A 24,751-nucleotide genomic window follows, 5' to 3' on the forward strand; every position below is an offset into this window, starting at 1 on the left:
TCTGTGGGATTAATAAATATCCATCAATTAATCAATCAATCTAAATGACAACTTTATACTTGTAAAATTACAACTTTTTCTAAAACTAATCATTCTTGAAGGATTTCAACATTATTCTTGTAAAGTTACAACTCTTACTTGAAAAATTACGACTTTATCTCGTAGGTGGGATATTGAAAAAGTGTAATATAATTTAAATAAAATCTACATCAAGGCCAAAATGTGACTACGAGCTCCATTTCCTGGATGTTTGGCCTCACTAAGCGCAGCCTGCGTCCCACCAACCACAAACCACCCTTGTGGCCCCCTGGTGGGCCCCCCACTAGCACGGGGCACCATGTGGACACTCGCTGTGATTCTCCTCCTTCACCTGCTGCTGCACGGACATGTTTTATAAATAAGCACATTAAATATTCATATGTCAGCATCTGCACCCAAACGCAGACTGCAGACTTTTCCTAAAGTCACAAGGACCAGCCAACTATTATGCAACAATTTTATGATTACCTCGTTAATATGTATTATTTGTTACGGTTTTAGGAGAATGAAGGAATGTGTTATTTGTGAGCAGCTTTCTCATAAGATTTATTTATCAACCATTCGCTCAGAATCTCATTCCAATGCATCTATCTATGCAATCTATCTATCTAATCTATTAAAAAGTAGAGGATTTAAAAGTCAACCTTGTGGGATGCCACATTTTATTGTATACAATATCTCACTGATAATCATTCACTTATTCCTAAATTTCCCTCGTGAGATTAATAGTTATTAATCTCTCTACTCTACAGGATGTACTGTATCTATCTACCTACCTACCACTCGGCCCTCAGATAGCACTTGAGTTACACGTAATGAAACTTCTCCCTTCTGCGCTGTCTTGTCACCCCAACATAGGAATAAAAGCTCTACATTGAATATTCATCGTTTTTTTTATCATGTCACGTGACAGACACTTTGCATAAAATGTGCATGAATGCGAGAATGTGTGGGTGGTGCTTAGTGACCACCACGTGACAAAGTCCATGTGCTCTCATTCTCCAAAAGTACAGTGACAGATATGGTCCAGGGGGTCCTCGGTACATGAAGGCTCGCTCAGTTAGCACTGTACTGATTTTCATTGGTTTGTTTTATATTGATGGCGTCATAGTCTCTAATTATGACTTTATTACTCCGTTATACAGATTTAGATAATTGGTCAGGTTTAGTTGAGTCAGGCCATTATGACTCTCTGGCTGCATCTGTCGGGGAAGTTTCTTATTAATACTGTAATTGAGATTAGACAGTCCAATATGATATATCGATTGACATTTTCGATGCATCACATACTTTGGGAAGGGAAGGTTTCTTTCCCCAGAATGCACTTCGTAGGATTAAGAATAGAATTATATCCTGCGTGCATTTGGCAGAAATTCTACCTTTAATGCTTCGTTTTGATTTGAGTCAGAGGTGTTAATTTAACAGTGTTTATTATTGCCGCTTACAGGGATGCATAATAATGAGAGCTGTTTCTACATCCTGCAGTTTACAAACTCCAGGTCAAGAGGCTAGATGCAGCCCACTACATCATTTTGTGGCTAAAGCAAATCATGTCTTCATAAAATCTGTACCAAAACTCCTAATTATCTTAACTTTTAATTGATATATTGCAATATATATATATAAATGTTCTATTTTTTGTGTGTTGGGGGTCAACAAACCCATTTTAAAAATACATCTGACAAACAATTTTCATTCACATCCGATTTCAAAACTATTTAGACATAATTTGGTTTGTGATGAGGCAATGAAACAATTTGATGGTTTGTCAGTATTAAACCAGAACTCCAAAGTGGCCCGCGGCAAAAATGAGTTTGACACCCTTGATGGTACAGTAGACCACTGCAAACTACAACCACTAATTACTCTAATTGAGCATTAGTTTTGCAAAAGTATATTTATACTTGTATTTAGCTATAGCTCTTGTGTTGCACTGATATCACAAATCAGAGAAAATGAAAAGGAGAAAAGTAAAACATGGGTTTTAAATGACTGCTTTATTCCTCAAAGCAGTGAAATATGAAAAAGCAAAATTATTGCAATAAAAATGTTGAAAATAAAAATTCCATGTTCTAATAGGTGTGTCTGCAGAGTGAGGAGACCACCAGCACAAGACATCTATTCAAGTTGAGTGTCTGGTATTACATAGGAATAAATACATCACAGAAAAGATGCGAAGGGTTGAAACTTTGAATCCAGACAGAAGGCGTGGTGTCGTCACTCTGCAGCGCCTCCTTGTGGCAACAATGCTTAACGACAGCAGTAAATATCCGTGACGCTCGTCTTATCTGTCCGGTCTCATCATGCCCGGCCTGACTGGCATCATCATGGGTCGAGGGTGACGCATCATGTGAGGCGGTCCCGGCATCATCTGCATGGGCGCGCCCATCGGTGGCCGCATTCCTGCTCGTGGACACAAAGGCAGGCGTGAGTGAGACTTCAAATCGTTTGAACGCCTGCTTAATTTAATGAAACTAAAGCTCGTACCGGGTCCGCCAGGCATCATTCCATGAGGCGGAGGCCCCATCATGGGCATCATGGGAGGACCGGCCATGGGCGGCGTGGGCAGCATGCCTGGACGTGGAGGACCCCCTGTGTCAAACCGAGACATTTTAATTTGACATGTTTCTTGAGTGCCACTGGAGGGGACTCCATTAACTCAATCACTGCCAGCCTTCCCAGTTATCATGGCCATTTGACTGCTCAAGCCATCAATGCCACTGAATGAATTAAATGGCTGAAGAGGTTTTTACCTCAGCTCTATAGGTGGCGCCAGAGGTTACACTAGTAATTATATTGTATTTTTTGTCCACATGGGGTCACCATCCTCACATTGTACAAAGTAGTATCTTTGACTTTGAATGAGAGTAGCTTTGTTAAAGAGGAGGACTGGCCTGCAACGTGTGCCTCCGCATAGGAGTGACGAGTTGGCTGTTGTTAGCTCTGGTTAGCCCGTCTGCGCGTTGAGCAGCAGCTCATGTACAAATGTATTACGCGGTTCTTTTATGACTGTTTGCTCAATGAAGCGATTGAAAGTGCACCAGTGGCTGCGGCTATCCTTGACCAGGGGAGCATTACAATACGTTCTAACCAGCAGTAGTAGGATATATTAAATTAGCTAAAATCGAAATGACCTGGATGAATGACAATATTCACCGGCAACTTAAAGTAAGGTAACTGAAACAAATGTTCACGGGCTGTACTTATTTGTGGCATGTCTTCATTGCAACAGTGGTGGTGGCGGTAGAGTGCGAGTCCGCCCAAGTGCTGTCAACACGGCACAGCTACAAACAACCAATGAAAACATGTTTTGTTACATTGTGTTGCTCAGTTGGCTACCAGGGCTGTCCACAAAATCTGTATTTTTTCCATACTTTGTTTTACAGAAGAAAAAAACCCTTTCACAGTTACTTGGTTTGATAAACCAAGTGTGATGTGTCAAATTGTTCATTCCATGCTGTCTTACCAGGAGGGGGGGCACCTGCGAATGGTGTGGGGGGGATTTTTCCTTGCTGAAAAGCAGCAGCTGTTGAAAAAGAAAAAAATACATATTGATTGATATACAGCACCTCATGAAATATTTGTTACAAATTCCCTTCTGAATAACAATCTAAAACTCCAATTTTCTTACTGGTTTTATCGATCAAGCTCTGGGCCTGCTCCTCCATCCATTTCTGGTAGTAGTCCTTGACATTTTCTTTGTGTTTTCTCCCGCTGCAGTGGGTTTTCCTCACCGACGGCTGAAGAATCAGAGCAAGGAGAAATGGATTGAACAGATGTACGCGTCATCGTTTGCGATGGGCACCGTGACGCTGTGCTTACCGAATCGTGTGTCAGGTAGGTGTCGCAGTAATCACAGTAAAACCTGTAGATCGAGATTACAAAGAAATAACATTCACTTTTATCACTGTTCACAGCACATTTGTGGAATATTTTTCCTGATATACTATTCTTACATAATACCCAATTTATACTGCTCAAACCCTGTTGTTGTTTTTAATCCACCGTTAGGCTACAATAATGGCCTTGAAAAAGCATTTACACACAGTGAAGATCATTTTGTGCTAATTCCTACATGTTAGCTATCATGCAGAATAGCGCTGAAAACCGCACCAAATATTGTGTTACTCTAACTGGCTACAAGTTTGTTCAATTAAAATAACACAGCGTGATATAAATATGTTCAACAATGAGTATTTTTTGTTTCGATATACTCTCTCTCACTCAATCGTATGTACTTACGAAGGAAGGCGACTAGCGTCTGGTCCCGTCTAAATACAAATCTATAATATACCAGTTATTCCCACCAGGTTTTAAATCTACTCATAACATCCACCTACTAACGAGATATTTATTGCTTAATAATAAATGAGCAATAATAATAATATAATGTCCAAAATAGTCTCAAAAATTCCCTTCGCAAAGAGTTTCGCTGCAGAAATTAGACGGAGCCGGAACAAAGCTTGCTGTGCCTTCAATAGAAACGCGGTCGATTCATACTGTCATATGCTAACTTCACATCCACTACTAATACATATACAGGTTTGTTTCATTGCTCGCAAGTTTCGGAGTAAATGTTTAGGGACCACAAACAAAGACTACATCGACTTACTTCGGCATGTTTCAAGGGAGACTGCGTCCGAAAGCGCCACTCCAGTGTTCCCAAAAAAGGTTCCCACCAGAAATGTGTCTTGTCCACAAAATGTTCCGATTAGAAAGCCGCGGCAGGAACGTTATGTTTAACGCAAACGTTCCGACATACTGCTTGCATTTAGAGGATTAGCATGTTTTTAAATATAAAAAAAATACATCCATGAAAGTGACAAATTAAAAAAATATATATTTTGCACAAGTAGGACGAATTTTTTAATCCATCCCCATACCAATTTCCGAAACAGTTTAAATGGAGGGAAATTAACATTAACATTAACATGATAAAATGGCTGTCCGTATGGATTTCGCTTTGAAGGGAGGTCCAAAATGATGGAAATTAGACCTGGTTGCTGGAGACTGCTGATTAACTCTTTCACACACTAAACAAACGACATATAGAGTGATGGAAAATAATTGTAATGCCACAATTTCAGCAAAAATTGGATGCCCCCCCACACGTGTCAGGTGTTCCACTGCAAAAAGAACAACTTGCCACCTCGAGTGATGAGCCAATCGCAGGAGGGTTCCAAATAGCAACAGATGACGTCACGAGCCACGACGTGATTGGCGCAGGTGACGCACTGGACAGTTGCAACGTCAAACTTCGTCCCCCTTGTCGTGCCATGCGCATTGACGCTTGTTGTTGTGGCGCTGGAGCAGCTTGTTATGGCTAGACGACGAGGCCCCGGACCCGACTGAGAGAGCGAGAGAGAGGCTTCCCCGCCACCCCACCCCACCCTCCTCCCCTCCTCTCCCGGCCACCCTCATGGAGGGCACGGACATGGACGTGGACGCGGAGCTCATGCAGAAGTTCAGCTGCATGGGCACCACGGACAAGGACGTCCTCATCACGGAGTTCCAGAGGCTGCTGGGCTTCCAACTCAACCCCGCCGGCTGCGCCTTCTTCCTGGACATGACCAACTGGTGAGTCCGGGGAGGAGGAGTAGGAGAGGAGGAGAAGGGCCCCCCTGCCGCGGGTGTGTTGTGTTGTCACGGGACGACGGCGAGTTAGCCGCATAAATTAGCCGCTTGGCTCACGTCGACATGCTAATAAAATGGAGTCGAGACACAGCGCTGAGTTAGTTTCGGTTTATTTCACGGCTCGTACGCTGAAAATGACCCGCAGGCGACGTAAAAGAAGCACACTGAGCACGTTAAACGGAGACTTTTAAAGGTTGACGCTCGCCGAGCGGGTTAATTAAAACCCTGCGAGCCGTCGTCCGCTTGAGCTAGCCCGCGCTCAGGCTACCACTCGCTTGACGTTACGTCAGACACGTAATGTACGTGTGGTGACGTCATCGGTCGTGACTGATGCGAGGGCGGAAATAAAACAAAAATCCAGCAAACATTCCCTTTACATTTTGTGTCACAAATAAAGTCAAACAATTACATTTTAAAAGTGTACCTAATATATACCTATGTAACACGTATATCTCCAAATTTCTTCACATCGATAACAAATGTAACTTCTGCAAAACAACCTGAAAGTGTAACTCATTTGTTTTATTTACTTGAAAACTACATACTGTACTGAAATAAAACTGAAGGGAAGAACATTATCACTTATTTTGAATTTATATATATATATATATATATATATATATATATATATATGCACTATCAATCTCTATATCTTAAGAAAACTTCACATCCATAAGTGTAAATTTCAAGTCACTTCCACTGTTAGTTTTTTTTTTTATTGAAGTAGATTATTATTTTAGATCCCTCAAATTGGTCAAAAACAAAAAAAAATTGAGGGTTTTGTGTACATTTAATCAGAGGTTTTCAAACAATAAATGTCACAGAAATTGAATTGAAATAAGGGTTTCAAGACGGTTAGGTTTTCAAATTAGGGTTTTCAGTCAGGGTTTCAACTGATTTGTTATCTATTAAATTCATTATAATCACCTGAGACTCTGCTGTAATTAGGGTTTGAAGCCAGGGTTAGCGTTTCAAAGTGTGGTTTTAAAACAGGATTAGGGTTTGAAAGTAGTCTTTCAAACCAGGGTTAGCGTTTGAAAATAGGGTTTTTTGATAGGGTTAACAAATGAGGATGGCAAGCCTGGATTAGGGTTTCAAAGGTTTACTACCTTTAAAAAAATAACAATGAAGCATCAAATCCCTGCTAGCGTTAGCATCATCCTTACATCTTCCATCTCCCCCCACCACTAGGAACCTTCAGGCTGCCATCGGCGCTTATTACGACTTTGAGAGTCCCAGCATCAACACGCCGTCCATGTCGTTCGTGGAAGACGTGACGATCGGCGAGGGCGAGTCGGTGCCGCCCGACACGCCCTTCACGAAGACCTGGAGGATACAGAACTCGGGTACGCCTCGCCGTCGTCATGCTCGCGTGGCAAGCTGAGTCGTTTTTTACCATGACCTCGCATCTACTTCCGGGCGGCCAAATACGTTCGTAAGCATCCATCCATCCATTTTCTGAGCCGCTTCTTCTCACTAGGGTCGCGGGCGTGCTGGAGCCTATACCAGCTATCATCGGGCAGGAGGCAGGGTCCACCCTGAACTGGTTGCCAGTCAATCGCAGGGCACATACAAACAAACAACCATTCGCAAAAAAAAATCTGACATCGAATAAGTCCACATTCGTTGCCGCTACACTGCGTCCATTTGACACACTGACGAATCATCTTGTGCGTTGGAAAGAAAGAAAGAGGTCTTTATTCACAATAATCTGTCATTGTGTTAATTGAAATTTCATGGATCAAACGTACTAGTGGTATCGGTACTCGGTATTGGTGAGTACTCAAGAGTAAACGCTCAATAACCCGCAGTAATATTAGTCATTTTTCACAGAGGATATAGAACACTGTAAATGCCTGTGTGTAACGTAAAAATACTGTTGTTTTTAATATTGTCTGTCTACATGTGTTGGTGCATCGTTTGCATTCAAATATCTGTTGCTTAAAGGGCTATTTTATTTTTTTAAGAATTGTTCACTAGCTGCTGCTTGCTGGGAAATTCGCTGGCACCATCTCGTGCTCCCAACTGGTCTCGGGGGGGGGGAAAAAAATCCTAAACCTTTTGGCACGTATCTGGGGGCGCAACCCCAAACTCAACAATTTTTGTTGTTGTTGTCGTTTTTAATTGAAGTGAAGCGGGAGTCACTCACTGCAAGTGACCCGGCACCTCACGTTTGCAAACATTCTGAAAAGGTCTCCCCTCGCTGCTGCAGGCGCAGAGTCATGGCCCGCGGGCGTGTGCCTCAAGTACATCGGCGGCGACCAGTTCGGCCACGTCAACACGGTGATGGTGAAGTCTCTGGAGCCACGGGAAGTGGCCGACGTCAGCGTGCAGATGAGAAGTCCCGCCTCGCCCGGCATGTACCAGGGCCAGTGGAGGATGTGTACCGCCAGCGGCTTGTTCTACGGAGGTACGGCGCAGTGGGAAGGCATTTCCAAATAAATGAGCCATTATTCATTCATTCATTGTTTTTGTAATATAATGTCAAATAAAGTGACCCAAAAAAAAGTTCTTTCACAATTCCAGGTTTTGGGTTCAAGCCTGTATTATGTTTCAAACGAGGGTCGGGGTTTGAAATGAGGGTTTTTAAACTTGGGTTACGGTTTCAAGCAATGGTTAGGGTTTAAAAATGACAGTTTCGAGCCAGGGCCAGGGTTTCAAAGTAGGGTCTCAATCTAGAATTGGGGATTCAAGCCAGAGTTAGGGTTTCAACTTTGGGTTATAATTGAGACCTTAGTAAACCTTGTGGAATATTTCAGATTTCCCAGAATTCTTGAGTGCAGCATTAGCAGCTCTACACAATACTTGCTAAGTAATAACCTGGTTGGGACTAGTGTCATCATATAAATGGCATAACGACATGCAAAGTGAAACGCGTGTGCCCGTCGTTTGTGGCCAGACGTGATCTGGGTGATCCTGAGCGTGGAGGTGGGCGGCCTCCTGGGCGTCACGCAGCAGCTGTCGTCCTTCGAGACAGAGTTCAACACGCAGCCTCAGCGTGATGTGCAAGACGACTTCAACCCGTTCGCCTCGCCGCACAAGAACAAGCGAGACGCCGACCGCGGCGGCGAAGGCAATGGCGAGAACACGGCGTCTCATAATGCCGCCAACAGGGCGTCAAACGGCCTGCGGGCCAATCTGACGCCGGTGACGCGCGGACAGGTACGCTTTGAGCACTGTCTTTTAAACATATTTATTGGTTTTACAGTTTATTCCCAATACAGTATACTACTTTTTCTCAACAATATTAATTTTTCGTAAAAACACATTTTTTAAATATCTAAAGTATACTACTCTTTCTCAAAAAATATTTTTTTTAGTGAAAATAACTTTTTCTTTTGAAAATGTACAATTATTTTTGGGGCAAAATATAAAACATTTCCTAAATGTGACCTGTGAAAGGTTTTTCTCTAAAATGTGACTTTACTCAAAATATACAACTTTTTTTTTTTAAAATATTTGTTTTCTAAAATAAAAAAAAAACTTTTTCTTGAAAAGAATCAATGAAAATATACAACATTTTTCAAAGATATGTGGCATTTTTCTTGAAAATAAACTATTTTTTTCTTGGAAACGTACTTTCTAGAAAATATATGAAAAAAAATAACGTTTTTGTCAAAAGTACAACTTTTTCTTAGTCTGTCTTTAGTTTTTTTTTCCTCAAAAATATGCAGCTTGAGTCTACAAAGTAAAATGTTTTACAAATTAAAATGTTATTTCTCCAAAATACTTTCTTTTTTTGTAAAAAAAAAAAAAATTATAATAATAATAACCTAGTCCTTCTCAAATATACGTCGTTTTTCCTCAAAATGTAAGCCTTTCTTTATTTCTCTAGAAACAAGTCTGTAAGCACCATGACGCACTTTCCATTCATTTTAATGGGGAAAGATGATTTGAGATTGAGACTGTTTTTATCTTTTCATTTGTTTTCAGGGTGTTCATGGACCGTATCCCTTTGGACAGAGCTAGAATGGCCCTCACCTCTCAGAGTCCTCAAAGGGGAGCGTGGACGAACTGTTGTTTTCTAACAACTCTCCACAATGCCCCCCTAGCACGCGGACGGCGGCGGCAGCGGCGGCGACCAAACGTCTCACCCGCATGTGCGAACGCTTCTTTCAGAATTTCTTTTGTTTGTTTTTTTGTTTTGTTTTTCTTCAAGCATCCAGGTCATCCGCTCACCACACACTCTGGCCGTCGCCCGGACGTCTTGACAAGACGTCGGCCTTAAAAAGTCCGCACGTTCGTTCACCTGGATTCCCCTCGTGCTCGCGTATCCGATTACTTCAAGGCTTACCTTACTTCCATCTTTCTGGGCGGCGATTGCGTCTCAAACACCCGCATAGACAAACTCTCCCAAAGACAACAGCCACACGGGGGCCCTGCTGTGACTTCACGGGATAGAGTGAGTGAGTGTGTGTGTTTGTGTTTGTTTTTAGGGTGGGCTTTCAAAAGCGTGCAGAAGTAATGAGAAAGGGTTGAATAAGCCATGAGGAAAAAGTCTATTTTGCCCCGTGAGTGGTTGTATTTTTCCACGTCTGTGTGTTTTAGCTCTGTGTTTGCGTGTGTTGCATTCAATTGACAAAGAAAAGGGAGTGTGCTTGTGATTGTTTACCATTTGAAGATTGCCCCAAACCCGCTCATGAATCATCCACATTATTTATTTGTATTCTGGGTCAGCAGGTGGTGCTAGAAATCAAACTCAAATCTCAAGTGTGTGTGTGCGCGCGCGTTGCAATGAATCCAAGGAAAAGGTGACGCTGATTCCGCTTTGAGGGAGAATTGGGCACTGATGTTCTTTTCCTGCTGTTTGCACAAACAAAGAAATCTGATGAATTTTGTTGTTCAATTTTTTTTCTTTTCTTTTTTTGGGGGGGGGGGGCTTGTTGTGGAACCTGGCGCATCTTCATCATCTTCCGTCATTCCCCCAACCCCGAATAAGGTTTGTTCTGTTCACAGCTTTGAGTTTAAACACGCACCAAATGGTTTTTCATGGAAGCGATTTTTATCATCAGTATGTCAGTCGGAGGCTTTGAAAGTGTATTTTTGAATGGAGAATAAAATGGGAAAAGTCGGCATGGTGCTGTGAGAGGATGTTCCTCGAGTTTCCTGATTGTCTCCTAGCGTCATTTTTTTACGTATTTACTTTCATTTTAAACTTTAGCATGTTTGAGAGTTAAAGAAATGTGTATTAAAATGAATAATGCATCTCAAATGATATTCAGAACGCAGCAGACAAAATCCTTTTAAACATTTAATGTAAAATAGTATACATAAAAGATTTCTAACCCCCCCGCCCAAAAAAAAATTGCCTTTATCCCCTGGATATATATGATTTATTTTCTCCCAATAATAGATCAATTTTGAAAGTGTATATATATATTTTTGTTTTCTTGAAAATATCAAAAAAAAGTTATCTGAACTAAACAACTTTTTTTCTTTGAAAAAAAAATATACTAGTTACTTTGAAACTCTAAAAAATATTTTTTTTTAGTCTCAAATATATGTGGCATTTTCCTTGAAAACATCCAAAATTGAAAAATACGAAACATATTTTTGTTATCACAAAAATCTGACATAGGGGCAGGGGTGTGTAGACTTTTTATATCCACTGTCAATGACTGTTTTTCTTAAAATATACAACTTTTTTTGGGGGGGAGGGGTAACAAAATAATTCTCAAAATATACAGCTTCCTGGAAATATGACTTTTTCCTTGAAAATGTCACGCCCCATTTATATTAAACCTTTCTTGAAATGTTTTTTTTTCACAAAATTGTAATACTTTTTTTTTCCTCCCCTCAAATTTATTTCTCTGACCGCTATGATTATTTTGTTGGAAAATATATATTAAAAAAATATATACAACTTAAAAATGTACGACTTTGTTCCTCTGAACTATACAACTTTTTATATGTAATATACAGTATATAATATAATAATCCTACAATAATCAATTATAAATAATTTAGCGTTTTAACAACAGCGCCATTTAAAATGATCTTTTTCAAATGTGAGAACACAGCACTTTTATATGCTTATGTAAGTGTACCTAACAATGTTGCCAGTGCGTGTATAGATGACATTAGGCAGAAAACAATCCATTCATAAAGTGTTTAATCTAAAAGGTGTGCCTGGATACACACACGTGTACAAATATTGACTTAAAAAATATATAATAGCTAAGATTCAGTGATATCGTATCTGCCTCACAGCTTTCATTGTTACTCAGTCGCCCCGCTCTCTGTGTTTGACAACTGCTGTCAAGTCAAACAGACGCCACAAAGCGTATCACACAAAAATATCACAATTGAAAAAAAAATATCTATCGGGCGGGGGTGGTGAAATTGTGGCGACGGTATCATGAAAAACGGGTTTCTCCTGGCGGCCAACAGAAATGTGTTATTTAGAAATCACTGATCTTAATCTCAACTCACATCACACACACACACACACACACACACACAATTTAGATGCGTGTTGACAAATTGAAAAAGAAAAAGGAAGGGTTGGGGGGGAAACATTGGTTGTAACGTTCTTGTATTTTTGTTCTGTCAGTTGAATGGAAATGTTTCCTTAAGTTAGTGAGAGTGCAATGAGGGGTCAACGTGAGAGGAAGGAAGTGCCATCTGCTTGATGGAGGAGCTCCTGGCACTTGGCAGCGTGGCGGGAATATGATTATGTGGCTTTTACCAACCAGGAAGGAGGGAACGCCGCGGGCATCATAAACGACAAGAAACAGTGCCAAAAAGCGGCCAGTCAAGACGATTTGATGTGGAAGCAGAAAATGCTGCAATGTATGTCAGATGATTGTGTACTGAAGAGACTTATGGCCCTCGTTAAATTTTTTAAAATAACGTTTTGGTTTTTTTTTTCTTGAAAATATATGACTTTTGCCTATATATTATGTGAATTTTCTTTGTCGAAAATATGCATTTTTTTCAAGGAAAAACTTTTTTTCCCTAAAAAAAAAAAGTACATTGCACTTGGAAATATACATCTTTTTCTCAAAAATATTAAACTTTGGGCGTTAGAGCGTCTGCCTCCCAGTTCTGAGGTGCGTTCAATCCCCGGCCCCACCTGTGTGGAGTTTGTATGTTCTCCTTGTGCCTGCGTGGTTTTTTTCCGGGCACTCCGGTTTCCTCCCACATCCCAAAACATGCGTGGTAGGTTAATTGACAACTCAAAATTGCCCGTAGGTGTGAATGTGAGTGCGAATGGTTGTTTGTTTGTATGTGCCCTGCGATTGGCTGGCAACCAGTTCAGGGTTTTCATTTCTGGAACGATGAACTGATTTCAAAATTTGGCATTACGAACTAAACTAGCTCCTTTAAAAATTTGTGAACTCAACTTTTTAGTCTTTCGCTTTTCCAACACTGCAAGTAAGCTGTTGCGTGTGACGTTGCGTTTGGGACGTGAACATGTAATGATGTGTTGGGCGTCCCGGACGCCCACGTGAAGCATCCCGCAGTGGAATTCAGCATCACGTCACCTTTGACCTCACGCAAAATCACCATCGCCTTAGGCCAAAGAATGTTTGTTGACCGCCGCGGGGCAGCCCGGTCGGGCGGGCGGGGTCGCGCAACCTTGTTGACACAGGGGCCACCTGCACATGCTCATGACTCACGCGCGTTGACATGGCGTCTGTTAGCTCGTATTAGCTGGCCGGCGCTCAGGCGTGACGTTGTTGTTCGGCGTCCAAAAGAAAGTTCACACGCCGCTCAAAGAAACTGCCATGCAAATGACTAAAGCCCAAAACTAACACGCTATCTTGCCAATCCCTCTGCCTTTTTCTACAACATTTTGATTCATGTCCACTGTCTTCTGTCAGAAAATACATGCAAATATAGTTTGGTGTTTTATATAAGCGTGTAACACCTGTTGTATTATTTGTGTTTGTTCCTACGCAGAGTTCATCTTTGTTGCTGCACCGCTACCTGTTGCTAGGGAGAATTTGTGAATCAGTTGTGCGCCCCAAAACCCATTTATAAAAATTGGTAATATGCGACACGGTAAGGATAATTTCACGGATTAACAATCAGCAAGTTTTAGTCATTTCAACCTTTTCCCCCTCAAAAACCTCTAACATTCGACGCCCCCCCCCCCCCCCACACTATATATATATATATATATATATATATATATATATATAGTTTTTTTTTCTTCAAAAATATACAGATTTTTTTCCTCAAATATTTAATGGTATAAATTGATAATATAATGATAATATAAAAACACATTAATGGTGTAAAAAGTTGATTTATCTTGGTCTCTTTTTTGTATCACAAAAAACCTGGCACTCAAACAGGGGTGTGTAGACTTTTTATAGCCACTGTAAATGTAACAGTTCTGACAGCCGAGAAAACAAGCTCACGCTGCCCTCATTTCACTTTCATCCAGTGGGGTTAACTCGCTGTATGATGAGGCCTGAGCTGATGTGCGCACACACGCACACACACATACACACGTACGCACGTACGCACACACAGACGCGCACACACGCCAGCTTGCGTGCGTAGATAAACAAGGCGCCCCTATAAATTTAAATAGCTGTCAATGGAGATGGAATTCCTCCACTGTCGCAGGTGCTTTGACTCCAGACAAGTGTGCAGTTGGCCTTCAGGCTGACACTCTCAACTTAACTCATATTATTAATGCAGTATTATTATATTCCTATCTTGAAGTCGACACTTTTGTTTTTTTTGGGTTCCCCCCCCCCCCTCCCCCATGCACCCCCGTCCCAAAGCAGCGGCCGGCCGTCCCCTCAGGTGGTCGCACTTCATCCCGGCTTAAAGCCGTCGAGAGCATCACTTCGTCGTGCGACCGTCAACAGCTTCGTTTGTACAATTTCAACCAAGGTAAGAGGTCGCCCACTCGTCTTGAGTGCCTTAATACTTATACAAAAATCATAGTAATATTTTATACGAATTTTATTTTATTGCAAAATATGAGCTCTTGTTAGCTCAATTTTAAGAGGCTCAAAACTATTTGGAAAAGGGGCATATGCATTTTATCTATTATTTTAAGATGTTTCACAAAAAGGTGGAATTTTATTTTCTCCAAATATTTATTTCAATGTTTTACTTTTTAATTTCATTCCATTGTAGTGGACTGCAAAATATGGCTTTTGAAGCTCCATTTGTAAAGGCTCAAAACTAGTTGTATAAAGTGACATAAGTAGTTTTATTTAACTTTAAAGTTTTATTAATATTTCATGTTGTTTCACAAAAATTAAACAATGTACAATCTCAAAATATTGAAATTTTTCTGTCTTAGTTAATTTTTTTTATTTTTGAAAATATGATATTTTGTGATTTTAAAATACAGTATTTCTTTTTTTCTACTTTATTTTTAATTTAATACAACTTTTTCAGACCATGGCACTTTGTCAACTCTTTTTCAGGGACTCAAAGCTAAACAAAATATGTCACTTTCTAATCTCAAAATATGTATCTTATTATTTCATTTGATTGGATAAGCGGTTCGGAAAATGAATGAATGAATAAATAATATGGCATTTTGTAAGCCAGGGGATCGAAACTAGTTGGGCAAAGTGATATTATTCCTTTTGTTTAACGTAATCTTATTTCATTCAATATTTCATTTTTATTATTGTCATTTTAAGAGGTTTTACATAAATATATGGCATTTTCTAACCTTAAAAGTATTTCATTTAGGGTTAGGGTTATTATTATTTTATTTAATTTGAATTCTTTTCTACTTTGTAGGGTTTTATTTTAACTGTACCTCTCGACAGACCATTTTTTTTTAAAAACTGATCACTATTGTGTATTTCATTTAAAAAAACAACAACTGTAGAATGATATGCCATATGCATTTTCATCATCACATATTAACTTCACAATTAGGAATGTCAAATTTCAAATTGCCTTGCATTTCTGCTCAGTGCAAATGTGACATGTAAACAGGAGTTCAGAACATTCAGATAATGAAAGTATTTCCAAACCAAGATATCGATCGATTATGCAGAGTTGAAGGGATTGATCCCGAACAAAGTGTGACGACCCCCCCCCCCCCTCCTCCCCCCGTGCTAATGACTTTCCATGGCCAAGACAAAAAGACACACTCATAGCAAACATTGACGCCTCGCTGTACACACTCAAACATCTCACTCACACACACACACACACACACTTGCTTTTTTGTTGGCCGATTGGGTCACTTTGGGGAAGATGTCCCCTTTTTCCTCTTTGGCAATTTCCTACTCATTAACTCCCATCTAAACACTTGGCTGTCGCATCGTTGCATTGATGATGAACGATGAACAAGCGGGCTCATTTTAAACTCGACGAGTTGAGTGAGATGCTGGTTTTTCGGCTGGCACGAGACACAACGCATTCACCGCGAATCCCACTTGGAAATGACAACATCAAACAATTCTCTTAAATCAGGCCATGGATGGGGAATTGTCAATCAATCAATGAGGATCTCCACCGCTGGTGGACTTGAACTATATATATATATATATATATATATATATATGTATATATATATATATATATATATATATATATATTTTTTTTTTTTTTACATTGTGTCATCATTTACAGAGGTTTTTTTTTTTTTTTTTTTAAAGTAACATTTGTATCTTATTTTGACAAAATAAGGAGTAGAAAGTACAGATATATGTTTTCAAATGGACATGATAGAAATAAAAAGTAAGGTAAATATACCTGAAAAATCAACTTAAGTATAGTAACAAAGTATGTGTGCTTGGATACTTCCCCCCCCACTGCCTGCAGCCTGGGAACCCAAATTGTGTGGTTGATATGGACCAATGTCAGCCTTCTCTCGGGCCCTACACGGTGGATTTCTGCCAAGTTGTTGTTTGAAAGCAGCGGGCTAGTGCCAGTCTCGGGGCCCCCTTCAGCTTCGGCAATTGCCTACTTTGCGGCATCTCTGACCGCCGGTGACCCACCGAGCGGCGCTTTTTTTTTTTTTTTTTTTTCCCCTCTCCTTAAAGTTCATTTTGGAGCAGGCGGGTAAATGCCGTAGCGAGAAATCTAATCCCGCACGGCGAACAAAAGCCGGCCTCGCGCCGTAGCCGTCTTCCCGCTCAATGGGAGCACGTATGCGGAAGCGATGCGGTTCCCACGGCGGGGAGTCTGACTTTGCTGAGCAAATGGAGTCTAATGCTCCTGAAATGAATATCAGCTTCTTGACCAAACTCATTTAGAGATCAGTCAGGGATTTAAGCAGCCCAAATCCCCTGCCCCACCACCACCTTTTCCCAGTGCCTCCTCTTCCTTTTGGAAGAAGTTAATATGGCTAAATTTGCTTTGCTAATGGGCTTAGCGCAAGCTGGCGCAGAGCAGCGTTGACACGCAGCAGCGGGCTGCGGAGAAAGACTAAAGTGTGGCTTAGAGGCAATACAAAAGGAGATAAAAGGAAGATGAGGAGGAGAATTTACAGTGGGGGGGCTCCCAATCTTTCAATCACACACACAGCTTTTTTTTTTTTTTTTTGTTGTTGCGGGAGACTGGAGCGATAACTTAATTCAAGTTTGGGGAGATGAGCACCGAAAAGAAATGAAAGTGTCACAAAAGAAATGAAAGTGTCACTTATTAGGGATCAGCAAAAAAAATAAAATAAATAAAAGAGTAGACAGACTAACTAAGGGACTGACTGGCTGACTAACTAACTGAATGACTCACTGGTTAACTGACTAACTGAAAACTGATTGAGTGACTACATAGTTAACCAACCCTAACCGACTAACTGACTGACTGAGCGATGGACCAAGTGTCCAACTGGCAAACAATCTAACAGACGGATTGGCTGACTAACTGAATAACCAGAGTAACTGACTGAGTGACTCCTAACAACCTGACAAACTAATGAACTGACTTGACTGACTGACCAAATGACCAAACAACGGCCTGACTAACTTACAGTATTTATTGAGTGACTGACTAAGAAATTAACTGATTGACCAGCTGACTGGCTAACTAACTGAAAACTAACTAACTAACTGAGTGACTGACCAACTGACAAATGACCTAACTGACTGAGTCACCTGAGTAAATGAATTACTGATTCCTAATAGACAAGCTAATTAACTGACTTGACTGACTGGCCATGAAACCAAGCAACCGAACGACTAATGGCCTTTTTGACTGAGCGACTGACTGACTTAGTGGCTAACTAACTAACTGACTGACTAACTCACTTACTGACTTACCGACTAACCGCAGTAATTAACTGCATGACTTCTACCTAACTAACTGGCAAACTAATGAAGGCACTGATTGACTGGCTGGCCGATTAACCGACAGACCAAAAGAAAAAATAACTAAATAAGTGGCTGACCAACTGATCGACTAACTTATTTATTGACGAACCAACTGACAAAAAAAATGAACTGACTGATAGACTCAATGACTAATTCACTGACTGAATGATGAACTGACTGACCGATGGACCAACTGACTGACTGACAACTAATGGACTAACTAGCTAACTAACTAACTGACTGAATGACTAACTAACCATTTCCCTATGAGTTTGAAGATGAAACCCTACACTGCATTGTCTGACTTGCTTTACCTGCACGCCTGGCATATACCAATTATTGGATTGGCCGAAGGGGCAGGCGGGATTGCGCCCTATGAATTCTGCCCGGCGACAAGCGGCCGTGCAAATGTGACATGACCAAGAAATCTAAAGCTCTACATACAGTCGTTGAAGTATTATCATGGATTATGTGGAGTGGGCTTTTAGTACATATAAAACCACAGCAGGTTAGCTTGAACACTTCCTGGGGTCTTCCGGAGCCAGATGGGCGGGCTCGATGATTCCCGAATATTTAATTGTGACTTCAATTCCTGTGAAGACGGAGACAAACAGAGCGCATGTGTTCTTCGAACCATCTCTTTATAGCTGATAAGCCGCCGGCCGAGCGCCTTCTCGTATGCCACCTGTGTCGGGTACACATGGCGACGGCCATCGCCCTGAGATTACAACACTTGCGCCACAGCTGAGGTCCATAAAAGAACACTTACGACGGCTGTGCTGCTGTCATAAAAGAAGAAGAAGAAGGATAAAAAAAAAATTTAAAAAAAAACAGGGCAACCTCGGTTTGATTTTTCACCTTCCAGCGCATTACGCGAGCCGGGTTTGATTAAAAAAACTCCAGCTGACAAGCGGAGCCACAAGGCCGCGGTGGCGACGGCGCCTTGAAAGTGAAGCGGCTGAAGCGGGTCAGCTACCCCCTGAGAATGCCACCATTCTGGACCATTGACCCACAAATTTAGCCCCGTCCAGTTTGCCCCACGCCTGCCTGTAGCGCTGTGTGGGCTAGAACCCTCTGCAGGGTAACTCCCCCAACAACACATCAGGGTTCTTCAGGCAGCTCATCATTTTGGCTCTTTCCTCATGTCGCAATGGAGCTCTTGATTGGACGACAGGGTCCCACGGTTTAGCTGCTGGATTGCCATATCGACAACAAACCGCAATGGAGCTTATTTAGGAATAAAACAACATTTTAAAACTTTTAAGCGACCGAAACGACACGCAAGGATCTTTTTGTAAGTTCTCGATCTTTTCCAGATGATCTTGGAAACCCGACATTAAATAGTCGTGCTGCTTTTTGACCAATAACGAACAGTGACGAGTACTGAGACTGCTCTATGTATGACGAGGAAATCATTCATTACATGCTTGGGGAATAATGATTTAAACATGGAATTTCATAGGATTTTAAAAATGATAAAATAATATATAAAATAATATAACTAATTATTACCAATATTCAAAGATAATCATTATTTAGAATAACAAAAAAAATGTTGTAAAAATATAGTATTTAAATGAAAATATAAAAATATATTCTTAGGTATTACAAATAGCAATGAATAATAATATATACAGTAAAGTGTAAAAAAAAACTGTATAAGTAAGTAGGTAGAAAATAGTACCAGTATGTAGGTATACAAAAATATATTTGGGAAAAATAATATAATAAAATGATTATATCATTATTATTATTATTATATGTTTTATTATTTTATAATTATGAATGAATTGAAATTAAATTAAAATGATGCAGACGATGATGCATCTTATTTGGGGATTGCTATGATATGTGACCTACTATATTAATCCATGCATTTGTTTTCCTTTGCTGCCCTTTTTTTTCTTTTTTTTTTTAAAGTGAGTACATTTGCTCCTTAAAATTGTATCATGGCTTCACTCCTGTCTCACAGGTGTCGTTATGTCAAATTCCATTGGAGGTTTAGCTGAAATCACTCTTTATGGATCCCGGCTCGGAATGCCGGAGGACTCCCTAACTATCTTGGAGCGAACCCGGGACTCCAGAGAAGCGTGGGACCTGGTGGAGGCCAAAGCGAGCGGCACGCCGGGCCTCTACCTGCCCTGCTTCGACATGCTGGCCACAGAGGACGCCGCTTGGCTGGTCAAGATGTCCGAGGCCGCCCCGAACGTGGCTCGCTTGGAGGCGCACCGGGAGGAGCCGGAGCAGTGTCCCGTCATCGACAGCCAGGAGCGGGGACTCTCTCCGGGGATGGAAGGCCCCGAGGAGGAATGCTCTCTGGAGCAAGTGCAGAGCATGGTGGTGGGCGAGGTGCTCAAGGACATCGAGACGGCCTGCAAGCTGCTCAACATCACGGCAGGTAGGTCCAGGTACCCACTGGAGGCTCAGCCTCAGCTCTGCACGGGATCACGCTCGTTGAGGTGCACCTGTCTCACCTGTCTGAGATTGACCCCATGGGACCCCAGCCCTCACCTCCGTGGGACCGTCCCAACTGGAGGCGCATGTTTTCCTGCACTGGATGTATATTGCCCCACTGGAGGCCTCGGTGCGAGCTCGCCCCCGCTGCAGGTGCACCTCCCCTGCATGGGATCTCCCCAAGGGGAGGCGCGCCTCCCCTCCCCTTCCCTAACCGACATGGTAACTTAACAAAGAGTTTTCCGTAACATGCGTCTTAGCCGTTCTTTGCCGCAAAGGAAAATTTTATTCGGTGATATTTAAGCTACTGGAACTTAGTCCCAAAACCAACACAGCTCCTCCGGCATGACAGATCTCCTCCATCATATCCTGAGTGGCGCAAAGCCGTGTTTGCCCGTACCAGGATGTGTTTAATCCCGACCTTTGCATCGCTTCTGTCGGGTCGTGACGGCCGCGGTAGACGTGTACACAGTCGCGGTGTGGGCGAGGCCTCCTCAAACAGCAGCGAGCGCATTCGGACGCTTGTGTACGCTGTCGTAAAGGTGTCATCATAAAAAGTGTGTTGACTTTGCAGCAGTCGTGTGCAGGAAAAGGAGACGCCAATGTTCAAAAACGATGGAGTTCTACTGAGCCGACTTTCAGCTGTCGCCTTCTTATCATCTCCATTTTGGCAAGCTCTTGTTTCGCCGTTAGTTAGTTGGTGAATTAGTTAGTCGTCAGATTACACAAAAATGACACAACTGCTTTTCAAGAGACTCACTCAAGAAGGCGGTTCATTTAGGTGCAAATCGTTACAGTATAGGAATGTGGGTAAGAAACAAACTAACCCACTGACCGCCGTCATTCTCCATGATAATGATAGTAGCCTGCTAACAAGCGACAAATACAATACGTTATTGACTTGATGTCGCGTTTTATTCCTTTGAGGTTGCCCTAGTAGTTAACTGTCTCGTAATAGATCATACTGTACATTTTGTGTCAATTAAGGACTTTACACATTGCGGCAGAAACGGCCACTCAAAAAAAAAACGAATAAATATACAACGCTCTATGATGATGTTTTGTTTTTCTTTCTTTTTTACCTGAGTGCCAATGTTGTTGTTGTACTCGTTGGGTTAGACCCGATGGAGTGGAACGTGGGCAATGTTCAGAAGTGGCTGCTGTGGACGGAGCACCTGTACCGGCTTCCGCACGCCGGGAGGACCTTCCGAGAGCTGACGGGCAAGGACCTGTGCGCCATGAGCGAGGAGGACTTCCGCCAGCGCTCGCCGCAGTGCGGGGACACGCTACACGCACACCTGGACATATGGAAGTCAAGTGAGTTGCTAAGCCCACATAGCGACGTGTCAAATTTATGTCACCTAAACTAGTGTTTTCTCTCTGCAGCTGCCTGGATGAAAGAAAGGTGCACAGCTGGAGACAACAAAAGTCCAGGTACCAACATTTAGCCTGGCTTAACCTGGGTTAGAAGCACCTGGGGCAAAGCCCCCCCCCCCAACTATGAACTATATAGACTAGTTGGTTGACAAATTAAACTAAACAACAGAGTAACCAAATGACATATTGACCTGGTAGCTAACCTGCCGATGGACTTACCGACCAATGAGTGATTAGCCTCACTAAATGGCCGACCAAAGAAGTAGCTAACCAACTGATGTACTAACTCACTCACTCACTCACTCACACATGAAACAACCAATTAACTAACTAACTGAGCAACTGTCAGAAGGAAAGACTAACCAGCCGTTTGACTTATACCTAACTAACTAAATACATATATACATATAAATAAATATATGAGCGACCAACTGATTGACCAAATGTCAAACTGACAACATAACTAACTAAAGGACCAAGTAACTAGATAACTAATCGGGTAACCTACTGCCTCACACACTCAATCACTAACTAAATGACAATCCAAACGGTCAACCAACTAACCGACTGACCGACCGACTGACGAACCAACTGACTGACCGACCTACAAAGTAATGAACTAAATATAATATAAAAAATATATTATCATTATTAGAAATATAATAGTGTTTCACCAAACAACTAACTCACTAACCAAATAACAAACAAAACCGCTGAGCAACTAACAATGTGCGTGTTTAAAACTTCAAAGAGATTCCATTCAAAATATTTCGATTCTTCAAACCACTATTGGAAATGATGTCATTTTTTTGTTTACAGTCAACAATGTCCCCATCAAATAACTTCCACAAGCTGTAGAAAATATTCTACAACACAACATGAATGAATGAATGAGTGCATTGATTGTTCGTGTTTTTTAAATGAGTGACCTGTACTCGTGCTCGCACACGTGCAGGCGCTGAGGAGCTTTGGTCCGAGGCCGATTCTTCTTGTTCGGGTCAACCGATCCACTTGTGGCAATTCCTCCGAGAACTTCTGCTCAAACCGCACAACTACGGACGTTGCATACGCTGGCTCAACAAAGACAAAGGTACAGTGCGCGCATATTAGCACTCGTTAAGGCAAGTGTTTGTCGGAAGATGAAAACATAAAGACGATATATATATATATATATATATATATATATATATATTTGCATGCAATGTTGATACATTTTTGCAACAACAATGCATTTCATGTTTCTATGAATAACTGAAGCATAAAGACAACGGGCTCATTACGCGGCGCCAAATATAACATAGACGACATAGCTCCACTGAGGAGTGTGTTGTTTTCGTTATAAACGCATATAATAAATGCCGCTGTCCTTACGGCTCAAGGTATCTTTAAGATCGAGGATTCGGCCCACGTGGCGCGGCTGTGGGGCCTGAGGAAGAACCGGCCGGCCATGAACTACGACAAGCTGAGCCGCTCCATTCGTCAGTACTACAAGAAGGGCATCATCCGCAAGCCGGATGTCTCGCAGAGGCTCGTGTACCAGTTTGTGCACCCCGTGTGACCCCAAAACCAGGAAACGCTCCATCCCATCCACCCTGTGACCGCTCACGCTCTTCCACTGAAGCAAGACAACGGGGACCAAACATTGTGGACTGTCTAATACAACAACCACACAATCAATATTGTCTTAAGCACAAACTGCCTGTTCATTTTTTTATTTATATTTTAAGCGATGTTGAGTCTGGCAGCACAGTGGTGGCCTAACGGTTAGCACCTCTGCCTCACAGTTCCGAGGTTCTGGGTTCAAATCTCGGCTGAGGCGTTGCCTCCCTCACCCCAAAAAATCTCCATGCCATGTTCATTGACGACTCCAAATTGTCCACTGGCGTGAATGTGACTGTGAATGGGTGTTTGTCTACACGTGCCCTGTGATTGGCTACTGACCAGTTCAGGGTGTAACCCTGCCTCTCTCACCCCAAGTCAGCTGGGGTAGGCTCCAACTGACCTGCGACCCTATTGAGGACAAATGTGATAGGAAATTGATGTCTGCATGGATTGATGATGGATGAATACACAGTGTAAACATTTGCCAACCATGAAAAAACAAACTAAACTTCACCACAGGACTGGAAGCCATAAGGCAAGTGTAAAATAAGCCAACCACAGCCAACCAACAAAGGAGAGGCGCGTACCAATACCAACAGGGCTTGACATTACCACCCGCCAACCCGTCAAATGCACGTGAACTTCGGCAGTGGCGGCGCTAGTCACTTTGGCAAGTTGTACTTTGATGGGGAAAATTTGATGTCGGCATCCCACTCCCTCCACCCTCCCTCCGTTGACGAATGCACTTCAATCGGGATCAACTTTGTTCAGCACACAACCCCCCCCACATTGACGAATGTTTTAATTAATCCATTATGAAAAACCCTACATACATTACGAAATGGTGGTGTGTTAAAATGCTGAGTGGCAAGGAACAATGGGAAACCAGTAGCCACAGGATACCAGGTATCAGTATCAGGCCTTATTCCAAGGTACTGGGTACTCGTGAAGGCTTCTGATACCAGTAACCGATATTGAGTAAGTCCTCCTCACCAGTAGTTGGAGCTACAGTGCGGCGGTTTGCCACATCGGTGAATCATCATGTGCACCAGAAAGAAACAAAGGTCTTTGTTTACAATGATCTGCCATTGTGTTCATTGAAATTTTATGTATCGAAAGTACGACAGGTATCAGTAAGCGGTATCGGTGATTCCTCAAGATTGAATACTCGTACTGGTATCGGTCTGAAGAAAAGCAACGACGCTGAGCAGGTTGTGGGCGCTTTACGCTGGAGTCAAAGTACTCAAAGTAAATTCATCTTCTCATAATCATCATCAAATCTTGTCATTCTTATGATCTTACAACGAAGCACAAAATGGGAAAAATGTCCGTAAAAGAGAAACATTTTACATGAGAGTGTAGAAATTGTGTAAATATGTGCAAAAAGCTACTCGTCT

The 24,751-nt window shown here is 41.8% G+C and overlaps 3 protein-coding genes across 3 annotated transcripts; 2 read left to right on the top strand and 1 right to left on the bottom strand.

The window, feature by feature from the left end:
* Window positions 1–2,017: 2,017 nt before the first annotated feature.
* snrpc (small nuclear ribonucleoprotein polypeptide C) lies at window positions 2,018–4,759 on the bottom strand. The gene is made up of 6 exons (XM_061688008.1): window positions 4,652–4,759; window positions 3,862–3,904; window positions 3,671–3,779; window positions 3,506–3,565; window positions 2,527–2,631; window positions 2,018–2,442 (listed from the first exon to the last, which is right to left on the bottom strand). The coding sequence occupies exons 1-6, from the start codon at window positions 4,657–4,659 to the stop codon at window positions 2,324–2,326; spliced, it is 444 nt and encodes a 147-aa protein (XP_061543992.1). The 5' UTR covers window positions 4,660–4,759; the 3' UTR covers window positions 2,018–2,323.
* A 520-nt stretch (window positions 4,760–5,279) lies between these two features.
* Window positions 5,280–10,764, top strand: ilrun (inflammation and lipid regulator with UBA-like and NBR1-like domains). Its single transcript, XM_061687875.1, has 5 exons — window positions 5,280–5,616; window positions 6,865–7,019; window positions 7,886–8,083; window positions 8,573–8,835; window positions 9,607–10,764. Exons 1-5 carry the CDS (start codon window positions 5,459–5,461, stop codon window positions 9,640–9,642), a joined length of 810 nt encoding a protein of 269 aa, XP_061543859.1. The 5' UTR covers window positions 5,280–5,458; the 3' UTR covers window positions 9,643–10,764.
* A 3,754-nt stretch (window positions 10,765–14,518) lies between these two features.
* LOC133409071 (SAM pointed domain-containing Ets transcription factor) lies at window positions 14,519–23,310 on the top strand. Its single transcript, XM_061688600.1, has 6 exons — window positions 14,519–14,526; window positions 19,894–20,319; window positions 21,495–21,692; window positions 21,762–21,809; window positions 22,708–22,842; window positions 23,132–23,310. The coding sequence occupies exons 2-6, from the start codon at window positions 19,902–19,904 to the stop codon at window positions 23,308–23,310; spliced, it is 978 nt and encodes a 325-aa protein (XP_061544584.1). The 5' UTR covers window positions 14,519–14,526; window positions 19,894–19,901.
* Window positions 23,311–24,751: the final 1,441 nt, after the last annotated feature.

Source organism: Phycodurus eques, chromosome 10 (genome assembly GCF_024500275.1).
Source record: "Phycodurus eques isolate BA_2022a chromosome 10, UOR_Pequ_1.1, whole genome shotgun sequence".
NCBI lineage: Eukaryota > Metazoa > Chordata > Actinopteri > Syngnathiformes > Syngnathidae > Phycodurus > Phycodurus eques.